This window comes from Taeniopygia guttata, chromosome 1, assembly GCF_048771995.1.
Source record: "Taeniopygia guttata chromosome 1, bTaeGut7.mat, whole genome shotgun sequence".
NCBI classification, from domain to species: domain Eukaryota; kingdom Metazoa; phylum Chordata; class Aves; order Passeriformes; family Estrildidae; genus Taeniopygia; species Taeniopygia guttata.
Genome location: NC_133024.1, coordinates 65,804,006 through 65,823,873, shown reverse-complemented (window position 1 = coordinate 65,823,873; position 19,868 = coordinate 65,804,006). Strand labels below are relative to the sequence as shown.

The following is a 19,868-nucleotide window of genomic DNA, read 5'->3' as shown; positions in this document are numbered from 1 at the left end:
TCACCCAGCTCCAGTCACTCCTGTGAACTTAGACCTAAATTATTGACAAGAACATAGATGCAGAAACATGGCTGAATTTGGAGAACAGTCTTTGCCATGAAGCTCATGTATATATACAGATACTACAGCCTAAGTATAATGAACAACAATATAATTTTGAGCCTGCAGTCATTACTGAAGTCCCACACCAGAACAGTTTGGTGTGTAGAGGTTGCAATAAAGAAACTGAAGGCTTAAATTCAGCATTTCTTGAGTCAATGGATAAAAAAAGAGCACAAAGAACCTGATTCTTTAGTGTATGCAAATTTATTCAACTCTGAAATTATTTATTTACAACTAATGACTGATACCAACTGATGAGGTAAAAATATGAGGTATTGATATGAGTATAACATTTAGAAATGCAATTATCATAATGTATCAATGTAACAATACAAAATACTGTGGTAGTTGAATGGTAGACATGGCATAATGTGCATTTTGAAGAAATCTGTTTCAACAATACATGGCTTGGAGATGCCAGAAGCTCATGACAGAGCTTCTGCAGGGAAAACAACCCTACCTTGCTAAGGGTGGAGATGAGCACAGGGCGTTTTCCAGCTGAGCAATGACTTGTGAGACAGGATAAAACAAACCACTGTCCAGGTTTTCCCTTCTTTTCCTTTATTCATTATTTATTGCCAGACACTGCCATTCCCAGGGCTAGAAATTCTCTGCCTGTTAATGCTGAGGCGCCGCTGTATTTATGTAAACTAATGTAGCAGAAGTACTCTAATTGCTCATGTTTTGGAAAACAGCCGGCATGAAATCTGCTGCCATGGCCACAGGCATTTGGGAGAAGGTGCTGCTTTCTGGAATGGCATTCCCAGCTGGGGAGGCACTGTTTGCTCCTGGGAAGGCTGAGCCTGGGCAGTGGTGATGCCCTGCAGCCAGCGGGTGACTGCCAGACCCCACTATAGCCACATAAGGATCCTGTGAGTGCTCCCCTGTCTGCAGGACTTAAAGTTCGTGAAAGTCGCACATTGCAACTATTGTTGGCCATAAACTCAAGGCAGGAGCTCCCAGGCAGCCAACATCCCTGATCCTAGGACTTGCACAACAAAACATGAGTGACACAGCTCATGGGTGAAGATGACAGTGACTTTTTTGGAGTCCTGCTCCTTCACAAGGATATGCTGGAGCACTGTGGGTCACCTTGGGTCACCTTGTCCACCCTGAGCTCCCACAAGTGTGCTGCCTCAGCTCGCAGGGCTGTCCCCTACCAGCATGTGTGTGCAGGATGGCATGTGGGGTCATGCTCTAGCAGCTGTCACCAAACACAGTGGCACAGCTCCCACACCTGGGGAATGTTCAAATCTCTGGCTTTTAAGGGACTTCCTCATTCATTGAATTGGGGCACAAAGCTGTAGCTTCAGATAGGAAATGCATCCTGCTTAATCAACCTCATACTAATCTTTCTGGATATTGTTGGAAGGACTGAGCTGAAACACCGGCTGTGAGTGATTTTGCTGGTTTATGCAGCAATAAATGAATTCTAAGTGAACAAATACGATTAATGAAGAACAGTATTATCATGCTTGTACATTGTTATTGAGTCATAGATGTAATAACATTTTGGTCGTAGGTTAGTTAAAAACAAAATGGAACCCTGCCTCAAAGGCAATGTTGACAAATTATTATTATTACTTTTAAAGCATTCTTCCATTAGCAAAATAATAGGTCCCTGAAAATGAAATTATATAATAGGCTTAAATGGCTCCTACTCCTCATAGTCCTAATCCTGTTCCCATCAATGCCTACAGAGGTGGAATCATGCAGAACAGTGCAATATAAGATGAAAATGCTTGCTGTTACTATAAAAGCAATCTTTCCAAGAATAGCATTTATTTAGTCTTTTAAATCTCCAAGATGTGTTTAAAATTTTAAAAAAGCATAGTTATTTGTATAGTAAGAATATTAAAAGGCATGGTGTTCATCTGCATGTCTTTGTTTCCACTGGATGTGGAAAACTTGCTTTGGATTAACCATCTCTACGGGAGAAGGAAAGGACACAGAAACACTTAGAACCTAGAAAAAATGCTTACAAAAATAATTAATTTACAGCTTAATAAGTTACCAGTCTGATTTCAGCCATCTCAGGACACACAGCATTACTTTGTGCTGTCCAAGGATGAGCTGTTACCTGTAACACTGCACACAGTGAGGTTCTCTACTGACAGACACCAGTCATTTAAGGCAACAGGTAAGTTTTCAACACCTTCTACTAAAAGTCACAATTCTGCAGCTGAACATAAATGGCCTCCACAATGACTCAGATGCATCTCCATGTATTTTATTTGGTGAGACTTATTCCCTCCTCATTATTTTTAAGTGCACTGTAACCTCCTTCTTCCTTAGTTCCTGTAATTCTTCCTACATCTATTTATAGGTACCTTCTCATAGCACACACAAACACAAAACATATTTGGGAACAGGCATTTTTTATCACACAAATTAGGCCTGGTAGCTCTGATAACAGCAAACACAGCTTATGTAGCAGTGACACACTAAGAAACAAGTGACAAGTCCACTTAAGTTCCGACTGATGCAAGTGATTTGCACTGAGTTATATACAAAATAATTAATTTATACATATACATATATATAGATAGATAGAATATAGATAAATATATACATACTGTACATTATTTATTTACAATTAAAATATGCTTCTTAGAAGCCTTTAAATACCAGAGTTATGTAACATACAAGTAATGGCAATAATCTGTTTTTAAAGTAATAAAAGCTCTCTGAAGAAATGTTTAGTTCAATGATCAAAATTAATACAGAGTGGATGTGGGGGAGGGGGGAAGGTGAAGTCTCCAGAATAAAAGAACTTTCCTATAAAATTCCTTTTTCAGCTTTGTAACCCAGGTCTGGTCAGATTTAAATCAGCTTAAATCAGACCTTTGCTTTCAGTATTCCTGTTCTCTGCCAGACCCTGATTTATGCTCACATGCTCCCAGGAACACTTAATCAGATTTTTGTTTCTGGTCCCTCAGCAATCAGAGGTTGAAATGAGTTTCTGATCCTGGCAACTTCTGCTGCACACAGATGTCCAAAGCCTTTGTTGTACCACTCTGGGGAATGTCCTCTGAAGAAATGAAAAGAGAATTAGTGAGAAACTCAAATACTCAAGAAACATGCCCCACAGAAATGTGCTTGCCATGCTTCCTGCTCCACACTGCCCATGGTGGTGGTGGAGATCCAAATACTTGTCTTTTTAAGTGTACTCTGAAGTTCTCCTTGCAGTAATCAAATAAATAGATTCTGTTTCTAAGATCACATTTAGCAGTGGTAGGCACTGAGTTGAGAAAAAACTGCAGGAAAACTCTGAAGCAGCAAAGCTACCCTAACCTTGCCCTCTGTTCCCAGCATCTGAGCTTGAGGGTTTTGTCCTGCTGAGTGGACATTACTTTGTGCAGGTGGGATACTTACTTTAGGTCAATCCTGCAGATGTGGGTCAGCCTGGCTTTCCCCGAGCCGCAGGGCTCTATCAAGTACTGGGAGTCCATCACGATGGCTCGCACAGCTCCCATGAGAGGAGCCTCTTCATGCTCCACAGAGATGGCAACCAGCATGCACATCCCCTTGGGCAAATCCGTCCTCCACGTCCTGCAGGAGTGGATGGAAGATGGAATCACATTAGCGATGAAACTTTTGGGCACATGAGTAAGAACCAGAATTGAAGGTACAGTTTGCTTGTCTGCCTATCCTTGTTGCCTGCAATGCCAGTGGACTGTCCTAGGAATTCCTGGTGGAGTTTCATGGCCATGTGGAATGGCCACCCATCTGTGTGGCTCCAGGTGGAGAAATTTTGCTTCTCCAGAGGAGTGTTTTGTAACCATTAGTATTCTAGGGCATGATTGAGCTTTTTTTCAGTTGGACAAAAGTTTTGGAAAGGAGAAAGAGCAAGGATAAGGCATCCAGCAAAAGCTGAAACTGTGCATTGCACTCAGGCAAGCTTACAGAACAAAAAATGCAGTTCGGTACAGCAGAAATCCTCACTAATATGAGGGTATGAGGATTCCTAGAATATGTTTCAAGGTTGTCTGAATTAAAAACAAAATGTCCTTCCATTTGTTGCCTCTCCCATGTTTCTAGCCTCTCTTACATGCTGGAGAAGTTTTCCACCATGTTTAAGATTCCTAGATTTTAATACTTAATATTTTTATTTTTTTCTGTAAGCATTCTCTACATACCCTTGTGTCTCACATCTTTCTCATCTGCACTGAATCTCAGAGGATAGGTCTGCGCTCTTTCCTATGCTGTGGGAAGAAATAAGAAATTCCCACTGTGCTGTGCAACATGCATAATCTTGCTGTGGATTGTCTGAGACAGGGGTTATACTTCCTTGGGAAGTATCATATTTTAGCAGGTAAGCTGCTTTCAAGGACTGTTGAAGTTTGGACTTCAGCAGATAATTTTAACATTCTGCATTTTTCTTACATGAAACGGAGCCGTTATTCAAGACACTACAGGAAGATACTGACCAGAAGGTTTTATGTGCCTGGGCATTAATAAAATGATGAGCTATCTTAGCAGATGAAACATATGGGAGAAGGAAATCACAGCTGAGATCCAGTATGAGAAATGCTGAACCACCTCCTGCAAGTGCCTGCACAGTGTTTAGATGTGCCCACATCATTTTGGTAACTACCCAGCACTCCCTGGGCCATTTGGGAAGTGGAAAGTTCTCTATCCCAAAGATTTCAGAAGACTTAAGTTTCCTGTTCCCAGTCATATGGATTTAGGCTAGTTTCAGTAGTTCTTTAAATACTTTACAGTAGTAAATCAGGCATGGCACTTAACTCACCAAAATGCTGTCATACTTAATGAACATGAAACACTTGTGGATTCTTTAATAGAAGTGATGCCTGTGCAGGGCAGCTGAGACCTGTGTTATATCCCAGGCATATGAAACATTTCTCTTCCCATCTTACCATCAAAGTCTTCTCTAGGGAGCCTAATCCCCTTGTTATGACTGTCACATTGAAAAAAAAGGGAACAACTAAGTTGATCCTTTCACAGCCCAAAGTTTGACTGAGAAGGAGAAAATTGCCATCTGTTAAAAGATATTTATTCATGTCCTCAGAGGTGTATTATAATTTCACTGTTCACTTCCCACCAATCATACGGTATCAAATTGACTGTGGTATTGCTGGGTAACCTTGCTCTAGACATAATGATATCAATCAAAAGAGATAAACAACAGAACCTGACAGATCTGCCTGATAGCTGTTTTCAGCCCTTAAGAACCCACCAGGATTCATTTTTATGAGATGCATTTCAGTCCTTGGGGGTCATTCTGCCTGGGTCAGTGAAAAGAATGAGAACTCGATAGCAGGATTTTCCTTTAACTGATGTGACTGCACAGCAGGTCTTTAAAGAACATAAACCACCACGAAACCTAATAGTGAACTAAGTGGCAAATGAGAGGACCAAATTGCGGTCATCAAAACCTCCCTGCCGCTCACAGACCATCTTCTTCGTGCCATGCAGAGGCCCAAATTTATCACTGGCTCAAGCTAATGACATTATATACAAAGATTACTTATAAAATAATGATAGATATATGATTATATAAAATATATTATATATATTTGATTATAAAATATTTAATTTAGCCCAGTATACTGTGGTAAGGCAAAGGAAATAGAGTAATGGGAGAATTGGTTACAGAAAGCATTTTTTAAATCTTTCCCTAAGAGTTCCAATAATTCTTCCCTTATGCCAACAATATCTGCATGTTGTCATCCTTTAAGAGACTACTGAAGTTCATAAAAGGGATGTACTTTCGTAATTATATTTTATTTGGCTCATCTTTTATCTACAATCTTCGTTCCCTTTAATACAATTCTGACTCCCTGTACCACTTCGTTGTCAAAATTGCTTTGTATTTCTCTGGCACATCATTTCAATCAAAGAAAGCAGGGACCAAAAGCAGGAATGCACAAAATCATCCTAAAATAAGTAACTGTAGGACTGACCCTGTAAGTGAAATAAGTCAGCAGCTCCTCAATAGCTCCTAGCAAGCAAAGGCCCAGATTTCAAAGACAGAAAAGGGTTTTTTTTTTTTGTACTGTTCTGTACAAGCAGATACACAATGGTAGAACTGGGATTGAATGTGGAATATTGATACACAGCTATACATTTATTTGAGAGAAGTCATCCCCTGGAAGAGAGAATACAAATCTACTGCCTCTTTCTGTTCATTTCCACACTAGGATATTTATGGATCAGCGTTTCTTCGTTTAAAAAGACTCCAACTGAAAATTTAAGATAATAAGTTATATAGGCACTGTATAACAGCCTTAGCTTAAAAGCACCACTATCTTCTCTTCCAAACATTTGGCTCTTAAACATCAAACGTTCCCCAGAGAACAGCAAAAGCAGTGTAAAAAACAATTGGGTTCTATTTGCACTGTTTTGACAACAAACAAAGCTAAGAGAGAAGAGCAGCTATTATCAGACATCTGTTCTGAGGAAGAAATTATATTTATGGCCTCAGGAGTATGTGCTGCTCAAATTACATCAGAGAAAAGGTCAGCATGCTGTAGGTGTATGACTAATTCAGTTTGAGAAATCAACACTGCTGCCCAGAAGTAGAGTTCCTGGAGAGCAATTACACAGATGTGAAGGCTGAGATAAGTCCAGATCTTTTTTATTCACTGCAGGAGGCAAAGGTACCAGAGAACCGCCCTCAGCTTACCTGAGAACAACAAAGTCTCGGACAGGGTGAGGAGCCATGGTGTTCAAAACATACTGGTAAACTTCCGTCTGCTTGTCCAGGCTCTCAACCACCTTCCACTGCAAGAAATCCTCGTCCCAAAGGTGACGTTCTCTCAGCACCCGGTTCAGGACAACTGATGGAGGGGCTTCAACTTCAACTGAGGCTTTCCAAAGCCTTAGTGGGTTCCCATCCCCAACCTGGAGTGAAGTGACCAAGAGCACAAACCCTGATAGTTTACATGCCTATGTTCAGCAGATGATAACTGAGGACAAAACCTCAATGTGTGTGTCTGACTTCAGCTTAAGAGCACTCATATATCCCTGCTAATCATTACTATTATTGCTATTGCTGCTGCTCTACTAGTCCTGGGTGGAAATCTGAAGTGATTCATTACTCTTCTCTCACAATAGAATATATCTGGACTAGTTCCCATAGGGCCAGAGAGGTTCTGCATTACTCCTGGTGTGACAGACACTTTTCCAAGTCCAGACATCCTAAGTGGAAAGATGAATATGTGTCTGCAGAAGTAAAAAGAGAGGAGAGACTGAAACCCTGGGCTGAAATAAAGCAACTGCCTTAGGCAATCTTATACGCTACCTGGGACTGAGGGTCCATTTACCCTCCTGGTTAATTTTGGGGGAGCAGAACATGTATTTATTCAGTTATATGTCAGGTACACAGATGTTTGCTCTTCAAAATAGCTGCAAGGAAAGTGTTGGAAAAACACCTTTCAAAGAGCACAGACTATTTGCTAACTCCTCCTTGCTCACAGATCCTGTTTCTTGGAACACCTCCACAGCTTACAGTAAAGGGAGCAGAAAGTGCTGGGCTATGCACAAGGTGAATATCCTAGATTGTACACACACAGCTTTTCTGCATAGTTCTAGTGGTCCTATTTCAGGCAGTAAACAAGTTAACTAATCACTGGATCTTTCAAGCCCTGCTTCTGTAACCCTTCCCTACCCTACCGTTCTCATATACCAGTGCATACTTCGGAAACCTCTAGTACCTCCCACAGACCCAGGATTGTTTCCCCAGAAACCCACCTTCCTCACTTCCCACCTTAAATTATTTTATGTCGTAATTCTTTCTCCCCAAAGCTTTCAGTTCCCCATTTCCCCTGCCCTGAAGCCCCAGACTCCAGTTCTCTCTGTAGTCTTACAGGTCCTTGACCACCAGCTGTAAAGGCCTCTATTCCCTCTCTCCCATGTCCCACATCCTGCTCCCACCTGAGCCCTGTTACTCTCTCCCCAACCTCTCACGGTCTCTCCCTGGAGAGGTCACTCACAGAAGCTGGCCACAAACCACAGTAACTGCAATTTCTTTGCCCTGACAGAGGGGTTGCATTTTCCCAAGCTGGGGTAATGCTGCCTCCTGCCCCCTCACCATCCAGATCTCACATTCCTCCCAGTGCTCTTTTCCTGCCTAATTAGTGTCACCTACCCCTAATTCACCCCTTCCTCTTGATAGCTGCTGCTGGTTTGAAGACCTCTGCTTTGCTATTCAGTTTCCAGCAGCCCTGAACTCCACTCTCTGCAGGGACCCTGCAGCACCCTCTGCCTCACTACAGTGGTCTGGCTTTCTCTGAAGAAGTGATGGAGTCCAAAACAGATTCAGAAATGTTAATAAAAGCTGCAGTAGCTGTGTTCTCTAAACTGTTAGCATACATCAAGAACTGGTCAGAAACTTCTCCTGTCCTCCAGTCTAAGAACTTGCCCAGGAAATGTTCTCTGTTGTTTAACATTTCAGCTCACTCTCTCTGGTTGTGTTGTTTGCTGTGTCCCTTACTTGATCTATTTTGGAGACCCCAGCTTGCTTTCTGTGCCTTTTTCTGGAATCTCACATTTGAATCACTATTACATTACATTTTAACTGCTTTTAGTAATATTTAAAAAAATAATAATAAAAAAAGAGTGCCTTGCCAGAAAGAAGGGTGTGAGTTTTGCCATGCAACATGCCAGGGTGTCCCATAGCTGAGCTGCATTTTGCTTTAGTTTCTTTACTGTTTCTTTCATGTCTTCTCAAATTACCTTTTTGTAGGCGAGTTCTGTGTTCTCTACACTGGAACATGTGACCCATCCTTTGAATTTCTCTTTTGCTTCTTTCTGGAGATTCTGCATGAGAGTTTCCAGGTACATCTGATAGTTCCCTCCTTCCTCATCCACTTGTTTCCCAAGCTCATCCAGGGTAGGAGAATGCACTTCTGCATCGACATAGGAGTTTCGGGATTGGGTGATCATCTCGTGTGGGACCTGTGCCACAGAAGGGAGGGAAAACACACAGGGAAAATCTCCTGCTGAGAACTTTTCCTTAAGGCAACATGTTTCTAGGCTGATGGACCATTCAGCATCCAATTGTATGAACTTAGGATCTGTAAAATGCACACCAATTTCTGTCTTTATGCAAGATGAAACACCTAAGTAGTCTAATGAAACAGCCCATGGCTCTGAACAGCACTACTCAGGCAGAACTGTGTTAGATTGATCAACTGGATGTCAATACACTACTGTTATTCCTTTAGCCCTCTGAAATATTGCCTTGTGCTTCTGGGGAAAGAAGATATGAGCATTTGCTCTCATCCAGCTGCAGTGTAAGTAGCTCAGGATTGACTGCAGGTCTCTATGTGATTTTTACTTTATTGCATGACACACAGAAATAAAGTGTATAGGCAATTATTTTTAAAATGAATAGATTTTAATTGAGGCCTTAAAAGCATTGTAATAAAATTTTACACTAGCAGATTTTGATTTGAATTAGTCTAAAATTTTCTAATCCAGCGGTTTGGGTTGAAAACTGTCACAGAATAATTACCCTGCATCTTTTGAATATTAAAAGGGAACCACCATAAAGAAATGATATACATAAACTTTGGATGAAGCAAGTTTACAAATAAGCGAGGCACCCATCTCTGAGCTAACACAAGACAGAAAATATAAGGATAAACATAAATACTTCAAAGGCTGCTGCATTATGTAGCCATGAATAATGCTGTTTGAGTCTCTCACTCACCTCAAAAAGTTTGTTGCATTCCATTATCATGTGAGCAAGTCCCTGAGTAGCTGCCAGGTTTTCACTGAGGTCCTTCTGATCTGGCTTCCCTGTTGCATATTTTTTCTGTATTACTCTGTAATTGAATTCAGTATCTCAGGTAAAGAGCTGACTCTTTTTAATATGAAAGCAAAAACCAGCAGGATGCTCCCAACATCAGAGAAAAAAAACCCCTATCTTTAGTTTCTATTTATCAACAAGACTGCTCAAACTGTTGGGACTTTTTTAAGGGAAAAATGTTTACCTAAAATGTTGCTCAGCCAAAAGTAAAAGCAGGAAAGGTTACACATATCCTCCACGATGTGTTGTACATTTTGAAATTGATTTTTAACAGACATGATGTAAAGTGGTTTACATTGTTACTTCTTAAAGCCCTTATTCAGACACAGGTTATACATGTACTTGACCAAGAATCTCAGTGTATTCTGAACCAGATGGGAGGGAAAAAAGTCAAGACAGACCACTAATGTTTAGCCGGGCTATGCCCTGTTTAGACTACAATCACCATGTTACAAATTTAATGTGGCCTGAAATAAACCCTGTTTCCTGAATGACAGAATGTAGACAGTAAACTGAAAGTGAAAAAAAAAACACTCATTGAAAATCTACATATCAAAATCCTTTAGAACATGGTTAATCTTTGACTTCAATCAGAGCAAAATCAACCCCTTTTCCTTTACAGAACATTCAGCATTACTCATGCAAAACTCACTAGTGCCCCATTGAAAATTCCACATGGAAAGCAGGCACCGCATATCCACAACAGACAACCAGAAATGCCTGCTGGGCTTGTGAAAACAAGTGTGCTTCTGGCTCTGCAGCAGGGGTTTTCCCCTCTTACTGAAGCCATGCCCTGTTTAATGTGTGCTGGAAAGCAGATGGCTTGGAAAATTTTTCCTGCATACCACTGAAAGTATCATTCCGTATTCAGGATGTGACTATTTATAATGCTGAGAAGAAACATACCTTGGTGAGCTTTCTTTCTTCACTATATTGAGATGGAAGAGGGAAGGGGCCAGACAAACAGCGATGTTCATGGGAGTCATCTGATTTTCCTCCACGGAGGTGACGTCGCTGAGGAAGCAGAGCAGAGTCTGCAGAACCTCCCTGTTCTCGTCGGCCATGAGCATGATTGCTGCCTGCACCGCCTGCAGCCGCTGCTCCTTGGGCACGTCTGGGAAGGAGCAAGGCCCATTCAGGGGGTCAGTTGTAAGATCAGGTAAGGAGCCAGAAAGATAAAGTTACACAGACATTCACAGTCCCCTCAAGTGCTCAAAACCCGCCCAGATGTGGTGCTTAGGGATGTGTTTCAGTGGTGGACCTGGCAGTGTTAGGTTAATGCTCGACTCACAGAGGTCTTTCTGGACCTTAGCAACGGCTTTGTGAAGAGGCAGATGACAGGAGACCAAGGGGAAAAGATCAACTGGCTTCTGGAGAGATGGATTTTTCTCCTCCATGAAGCACAGCTTCCCTCACTAGTGTTTGGCTTTTCTCTGTTTGTTTGATGGGCTGCTCCCAAGAAAGGCACTAGACTTCATTTGAAGTTTCTGAAGGGATAATAGTACTCAGTACTCATAGCTTTAAATGGTATTTTTCAGGTTTTCTTTGTCCCCTGGCAAGACAGAAGTTTAAGTCTTAGGGAAGCTTAGGGAATACTTAGATTTGTGTCCTAAACCGTAGAAGAGTTTGATGAAAGAAGTAGTGGAAATGTTTAAATAGCACCTCAGATTCATTTCTAAAACCACCATAAGTTCTCTCAGTTTGGACTTGGAGTCCTCCTCTGGGTATTACATACTCTCCATAATTGAGTGGAAGAACAACAAAAGCAGATTTACAGTAGAGGGAACAGCCAGCTTTTAAGATTTGACTGCTAACCTTGTATGAGCACTTTATTTAAAAAGTTTTCAGACATGAAAGACAAAATGAACACAGCTCAATACTTCTAAAGTTTCTGAAAGCAGCAAGGCCAGGTTTTTCTGAGAAGTCAGAGGAGCCTTTGCTAAATCCATTCAATGTGTCTTTTCTTCCCACAACACCTCCTGGTAATCCCTCCCTCCTCTTTATTGTTGCTCTGATGGGTCTGGTACATGAAGCAGAAGATCAGCCAGTGCTTCAAGTCACAGGTAAACATTAATCAACTGAGAGTTTTAAGAAAATGGAGAAAGTTTCACCAATGCTATTCCATATAGACTACTACATTAATAATCTCATCCAAAATCCCATGTGTTACAGCAATTCAAGCCATTCTGGATATATGAAAAAGGTCTTGGATATATGAAAAATATCTTCAGTGAGTCCCAGAAAATCAGAAGTCTTCTGCCAGTACACTAGGAGAGGAAAAATTCTTCCTAACTTCTCATTAACAATTTGTTAAACAGAACACAGGGCAAGAAAAAATCTCAGCTACAGATTAGTTTAATGGCAGATGTTATGAAATATAATTAATATCTCAGAAATTTTCAACATTTTTTCTTTCTATGAAAGGAGTTTTGTCAGTACTCTCTAAAACGAAAATATATACTTGTTGTTGGTCACATGGAAAAAAAAAAAAACCTTGCTACTCATTCTTAATCCAAACAATTTTTTCTGGTGTCTACAGAGCCCATCTTTTCTTGTTCCTACTTTAGTTTAAAGACACTCATCCTCAAGTCTTTCTGAAATCCTTTAACTCCTGGTGCATTTTAGCAATCTTAGCTCATCATTTCCCCGTCTGACCAATAGAAAGAGAATTTCTTCAGATTTCCCACTGCAGCACCATGCAGACATTACAGAGTCAGCCCATGCCTCTTTTTACATTTTTTGTTGGCTGGTATCAATGTTTCCTCAATCATCCTCATGTCTTGGAAAAAGGGAGCCCTTCTGGCTACAGACCTGCTTATGCTGATGCCACTGGGATCTGCCATCTCTCTCCTCCTGTAGCAAGGGGGTAATTTACTTGCAGTCTCTTCTGTGCAAAGAGACATCCCCAGTTTTCATCAAGCAATACTTTAGTGGTGATTTGTTTCCAAGGATATGCAGAACATGTCCCTGCAATGGATAATCTTCTCCTTGGCCACCTCCCCATGGAAATGGTTGTGACTGCCATTTTATTGGCGGCCAGAATTCCTGTTGCTTTTCTCAACAAGCTTATTAGCGTGTGTGCAGGCAGACAACTTGTGAGCAGGAAAGAAGGGGAAATGATGGTCCAGGGCTAGGCACCAACTCTTGCAGTTAACTTATGTCCCAAGACATCGCGTACAGCCAAACCCACTGAATTTATTTGCAGTGCTGTCTCTCACATGCAGAATCCCAGCGTTCTCTACCAGCTACAGACACTGTGGTGGTAAATTCATTAGTGACTGCATGCCACAGACAGATTTTTACAGTAAAGGGAAGCAACGGAAGTATCTGAGATTCTTAAGCACTGGGATTACACAGTGTTTTAAAATGGCTTTCTATTGTTTTGGCAGCTGAAATGTCTGCAAGTGAAAAGACTAGACACACTTCTCTTTAGTGCTTCCAATTATTTGGCTTAGGCTGGCTGCATCTGCCAGAGTGCTGGCTGACTGGCCCTCATAATGGACATTGTCAGGAAAAAACCTCCAATGCCTCTGGCTGTTCAATGTTTTCCTCACTGTTTATTTCTCCCTCAGTCTGGAGAAGATACACACAGTCATTTCCTGATTCACAGGGACTTTCATTACTCTGATGCATCTGAGTCTCAGATTTTTCTGAAGATTGCGTATGCTGGAAAGAAAAGAAGAAATCTTTCTTTCTCTATGAGTTCTTTACATAGAGCTTATGATCTACATGAAGGCAGCTTGCTTTTGCATGTACATTTTATTGACTATAAAGAAAAAACAAATAATCAAAAGTCACAGCAAGGAAAGGGACTACAGAGACACATATTCTCATGGTCAAATACCACTTCTGCATGTCCAGAAGACTCACTTATATTGAGATATAAGAGCATAAAATGGGCACACAGCTGAATGAAATCTGACAAAAATATGAGTCTTCATGCTTTTTGTGTCCAGCAGCATGTTCTTCTGTCTTCTTTCTGATTGTGAGGCTGGTATGAACATTGCCTTTCCATTAAATTTGACACTGAAATGTTTAGGTAGTCCTAAAGACCTGTTAGTGAAAGATTTTGAAGGCAGAGGGTTTTTTTATATCTCAAAGGTCAGCAGAAAGAAAGTTATCAAGTGTTAACACACCAACATTATTAACAGTATATTACTATATAATAATAGAAATATGTAGAAATATCAACTTACATTGATAGATGTGCAGAAAAGTCTCTCCTAGTTTACTTGTGAGGAGAGGTTCTGGCAAGTCTCTGAAGAATTGCTTGACCATGTCAGCCACATCGTATGCGGACTGGTCTTCATAGCTGACGTTTTCTGGGGAGCTCTCGTTCATCTGACGCAGGGCCTGGATTCGGGATTTCACTCCAGATTTCCGAAACAGACCCACCTAAAAACGTTCCATATTGAGTTGGGTAAAAGGGAAAATGGCACTTGAAGAATATATATCTGGTATATGCATTTATATGTGGGGACTTGGATCATGAGCAAAGCTTGGGTTGCTTATTTCACTGTAGGCGAGAAGGAGGGAAATGTGCAAATGCAATTGATGGTCCTACAAGGCTTGCAGGCAAACACAGGCTGCCACAGAAGGATTGCAGGGGTTAATAATGCTGCTGCTCTCTGTCCTATCCTAGAGAGAGGGTTCAGAGTGCCTTGTGGTTTATCTGCTGCCTGAGAAGTTTAAGCAAGATACTCTTCTGATATAAATCAGCCTGGCTTGCTTGGCTTGGGTGACTGTCTGTTGATTTACTCCAGCTGAGAATCTGGCCCCTCATGTTTATTTGGGTATATATTTTGAAGACTAACAAGAAAATATTATGCTTAGCTAAGTAATAAATGCTGTGGCAAAAGATTAGTACTTCCTGGTAGAGCTTTAAAATCAAGATTAAATGTATTTTTTCCCTTTCATGCTCTCTGATTCCAAGAGTTCTCTCAAATCCCACTGAAAAGTACAGTTCAAGAGTGGGGGCCACAGAGAGATTACTTGTGCAGTGTCACTAAGTTACATTTTTATCCTGTTTGCTTTCTATTTTGAAAGGAAGTGGTAATTCTTCAAATGATGCCTTCAAGGCAGGGCTGCCCTTTCTTGTCCTTCTCCACCCACGGAATTCCCCCTGGGCTGAATTCCTGGGCCTCAACCACATTATTTATTCCCAGGTGAGTTTACAGTGTTTCATTTGGGAAGTGTTAACGCTGTTTTCCCATCAGTTTTGCAGGAAAAAGGTGAAACATTGAGAGAGACCTATGGGAAAGGCACATTTCCAGCTGGGAATTATAGACCCCTTTTCCTCTGTGATTGATGTCTTGCTGGTGATCCTGCATGGCATAGACCATCAACAAACAGTAAAGGCAAGGGAATAATGCCTTCTGGCCTTCTCCCCCTTACTTCTGAGTAAGAAACAGCACAGAGTTCACAGAGGACCCTTCTCTCTCTAAAACACCTCCCATGCTCACCTGGAGGACATTTAGGATTTTGGTTAACTTGCACATTCATGGTACTAATTACATAGATCACAGCTCTGTGAGGAGGTATATTTATTTAATTAATTAATTAAAGGAAGATGAACCGCTGCACCAGACTGGCTGTGAGGCAGCTCTTCTAGGTCTTCTTATTGATGAATTTAGTGTCACTTGAGAGCTAAATTTATGTACAGGAAGTAGAGAACTGAAGTGTGCCCTGTGTTCTGTATTTATATTCCAAGTGAAACTCTACTCTTCTTCCTGTCAAGAGCATACAAGAAAGAGCATCCATCTCTTTTCATCTCCTTTTCCCTTTCCCTTTCTCTTCTTTTTATATGCCTTTTTCTCTTAGAAATGTGTGTCCTGAAGATGAAGAAGACAGAGTTGCTAATTCTGTCCAAAAAATAAAGTTTTGGCCTGTGGTAGATAAGCGTCAGACCTGAGGCTCAGTTCTCTCCTTTTGATGGAAAGTGTCCTTGCTGGTGTAAACAACCATTAGAAACTTCTAGCTAAGTCTGCTTTGAGAGGTCAGATGTCACATCTCACCCATGCAATCTCCAGCTGCACATCGTTCCACTACTCTTGATCTCTGTTTAAAGACATTTATCCAAACTCCTATTTCCTTTTTTTTGTTATTAATGGAAAAAATTAAAAATTAATCAGAGTTCTTCACTCAGTAAAAAGAGATGTTTTAGCCTCTGTTATGCCTTATTACAGACTTGTTCTGTAAATAAAAAGGGACTAAAAACGCAGAGGTTAGTCTGCCCCAATCTCTCTACTATCCTCATGCTGCGTGGATCATCTTCCCTACAAGCAGCCGTATAATGCATGACAGAAATAAAGATGCAGTTGGAAAAGACAAAGCAGTTTTTATTTCATGAAGTGAAACTGAATTACAAATCCTACAAGTAATTGTGGGGCTCCTCATGCAAGTTTAGGGATTTCAGGCAGGAGCCAGACCTTGCAATGGTTTAGAGCAACCTCAACTTTACCAAGTGTGTGCAGCAGAAGCTCTGACACCTGTGCTGAACTCTAGTCCACCTTCTACAGTGCACAGGAGAGACATAAGCAGGATGCTGAGGTTATCCAGGTCTCTGCCCAGGCATTAGCAGACTTTGAATTAAATGGGAACAAAGGGATAAAGCAGAGGAGCTGAACTGCCTGAAATGTTTTTGTCTAGAAAGGTTTTTGGTGGAAAGATATTTTAAAGGATCCCAATTTGTATTTCTCCTCCTTCTTTTTTTTAAAATCAGTATTTCCCCAATTTTACTCCAAGAAGAAACCAAAGCTGAACTGAAATTCACAGAGCTCTGATGCTTCCCAGCCTGTAAACACAAATGGAGCAGATAGTTGTCTGAGGCTTCCAGCATATTATAATTGCTTCAAATCTCTCAAGAGCTTTTTCTTTCTCCTTTATACTACCTTTACATTCTCCCCAATTAATCCTCTCTCTTCTCTTTCTTCCTCTTGTTCTGCTTCTTAGCTGACAAGCCCATCCCTATCCTTACATCTCCTGTTCCTCTTGTTTGGGCATCTCCTCCTCCAATCTCATCACTAATTCCAGGCTTGCTGCATCACTTTTCTTCCTACACTGGCTTTCCCAGCGCAGTACACAGCTGAGCACTGTGGTAACCAGGCCTGTTAGCTCCTGAATATATCACTTCTACTTGTCTCTATGCATCTTTCCCTTTCATCCTGTCTTAATAAATTTCTGACAAGCTGTTCATCCCACCTGTCAACTCCCACACTGCACATGGCTGGCAGAACTCATCTCACCTAACTTTTGACACTATGGAGTTAGATGTCAAGGTCTGACTACTACAGGATCCCTTTACAGAGAGAATGGTAGGAAGGACTTGTGCCTTTCCCACTTGGCTGCAAAGGGAAATGGCTGTGATTCACTGGAACACCTGTAATTTTCAAATTTCAGTTTTGGGGAAGATGACTGTCACCCAACAAAAAACCTGAACAGCAACTAGAATAGTGACTAGAAAATGTGAAGACTCAGAATAGACTAATTCCACCCTTTTTGTGTGCTCAGAGCTAGGAAAGCAGCGAAGTCTGCAGAGCAAAATGTTGGTTGCTCCTTTCGAACTTACAACTATCTAAAGGCAGTTATGAAAGAGGTCATATCACATGAGGTCAGTAACAGTAGAGGACTGAACATAAACACTGGGGGTTTTCTCAAAGTCCTCTGTTCATAAAAATATACATCCTCATCCTTAGGGGAAGAACAGTAAAAATATGATAAGTATGTCCCTCTGTAGCTAGAGGGAATAAAAAAAATCTGAAATGCTTTGAGCATGAGGGTGTCCCAGCTGTCTTGTTGTAGCTAAGAACACTATAAAAGGCAATGTACCATAATGGCTTTGGCATTGAACCCCTGCTGACCTAACTATCTGGATATATCTGACTCTGTCAACAGAATACTTGGAATATTTTGCTGAGTTTGCTCTCCATTCTTGCACTTTTCTGTCTTTGCTAAGTAAATAAAACCTTTTGTACCATATCTTGTGAAATGGTGAATGCAGTTAACCCTCAATGGCAACAGTCAAGCATAAGCAGTACCAATACATGTAGAAGTGGGGAGTCCTGATCCCTTCCCAGGTTTCATTCAATATACACGAAGATCTCAAAATGTTCTTTGAAGCAGAGTGTGGTATACAAATCTGCAGGACTATTACAGCTACAGAATTTCAACAGATTAGCTGGATACAAATCTCAAAATGGAAAACTGTTAGTTTTGGCACCAAATATCAAATCACCAGAGGAGATCAAGGCCCAACATGAGAGATTATAATTTTCAAATAATCCTGGCACTTACTACAAAAATGGTCACTGCTGCTTGCTTAAAGTGGCTTTTCAGAAAAAACCAACAAGTCCATGGAGTAAAGTTCCTACCTGGTCTAGACAGTTGCTCCGTAGGTAGCGCAGGGCTTGTTGTATGCTCTGGGGAAGAGGCTGCCCCGTTCTCTGGACGTGAACTATCAGGGGCACACCAAAGACGTTCTTGTCCTTGTAGTCAGGGACTTTCATCCTCTTCATGAACTTTGGCACAGACCTGAAAATTAACATGAACAGACTGCATGAAGAAATCAGTATTTACACACCTTCTGAGTAACACTACTGACAGAAATTGGTAACTGGGGTAATTTTAATAAAGATGGTGAAATAATGTTTAATGCACAATACACAGACACTTTACAATTGGCATAATTGATCAATTTCTTAATGTCTATAAGTCGATGGCCTCTAACGTATAGCATTACAATCAGTTCTCACAAGAACCTTTTACTACTCAGGTGTCAGCCAGCTGAAGCCAACAGGTTTAAAGCATCTTTTAGGGACTCACAGGAATAGCAGAGCAAACCTGAGTGGAGAGGGTATCTGAGGGAAAAGGAAGTTCAGTCTTCTAACATGCTGAATGATCTTTGTATTACTAGTTACATTATTTAGTATTTCTATTGACTAAAACTTTACAATAAGAAATGATGGTGGGAAATCCCTATGCGTCAGATTGCTCCCTTGTGTTATATGATTTATTCTAGTTGAGTAACTTAAGTGAAGCTGGTGAGCTTGCTTTCTTCAAAAAATTATGATGAAAACAAGAACCAACTGGATTCCCTTTTTGGGAGTCATGACTGCCATGGAATTAAAATTAAAAAGATGAATATGACCTGAATGTGACTAAGAATTTTGTCATCTGTGTGGGAAGAAGTAAAAACTCATTTTAAATTACCTACTGAAGAAGAACAGTGCGTAACTCTACAGCTATTTACAGCGCCTCTCTTAAAAATCCTTAGAGACTGATTATCAAAACTGAAGAAATAGCTCTCAGGATGAAAACCTTGTACAAACAGTAGGGCCTAGAATTTGCTGTATTCTTGTCTGCTTATTTGAAATTGGGTAAGGTGAGATTCATTTCAGTGCAGATGCCAGCTAGCCACCGAAGGAGAGCAGTGAAATGGGGATGAATCTTACTGAATTTTAGTTCCCTTACAGAGATTTAGAAAAAGTCAGCTGTCTGGACTATCTCTCTACCCACTCTAGAGAGAGACACCTCTGGAAGGTGACCCAAACCCTCAGCCTTAGATATAAGGGGCTGCTTTGGGGTTGCCTGTATTTTTCTTCTGACCACAAACAGCCAACCTGACTTACTCAGATTAGATTTATAACAGATTACTCTTTTAAATTTTCCTAATGACTGATGTCAGTGAGGTGAATTTCACATGTATCAATTGTATTTATTTTTCCATTTCTAAGGGAAGACTTGTCTTAACATAGCTCACAGATTAATTTAGTGGGATTTTGGGGCGGTTCTTTCTGCATGAAAATCACAATATAAATATCAAGTCATACTTTATCTGGACAAGATGCCTTAGTGTATTAGGGAAAGATTCTGTCATCCTTTTGAATATTTCCCAGATAATTTTATTATTTCTCAGATTCTGTCATCCTTTTTGATTATTTTCTCAGATACTCTTATCTATGCCCATTTCCATTTCTGGTGTACCTCAATC

At 40.7% G+C, this 19,868-nt stretch overlaps 1 protein-coding gene across 11 annotated transcripts in view; it reads right to left on the bottom strand.

Moving 5' to 3' along the window:
* Window positions 1–287: 287 nt before the first annotated feature.
* STARD13 (StAR related lipid transfer domain containing 13) overlaps window positions 288–19,868 on the bottom strand; it is a 286,809-nt gene continuing 267,228 nt past the window's right edge. For all 11 annotated transcript variants that reach the window (XM_072930050.1, XM_072930042.1, XM_030274251.4 and 8 more), the window contains 8 exons: window positions 18,250–18,409; window positions 14,077–14,275; window positions 10,787–10,994; window positions 9,782–9,896; window positions 8,803–9,024; window positions 6,752–6,969; window positions 3,478–3,654; window positions 288–3,133 (listed from right to left, as the gene is read on the bottom strand). In XM_072930050.1, the coding sequence (XP_072786151.1) occupies window positions 3,016–3,133; window positions 3,478–3,654; window positions 6,752–6,969; window positions 8,803–9,024; window positions 9,782–9,896; window positions 10,787–10,994; window positions 14,077–14,275; window positions 18,250–18,409 (1,417 nt within the window). In that variant the 3' untranslated portion in view covers window positions 288–3,015. The remainder of the gene's footprint in view (window positions 3,134–3,477; window positions 3,655–6,751; window positions 6,970–8,802; window positions 9,025–9,781; window positions 9,897–10,786; window positions 10,995–14,076; window positions 14,276–18,249; window positions 18,410–19,868) is intronic.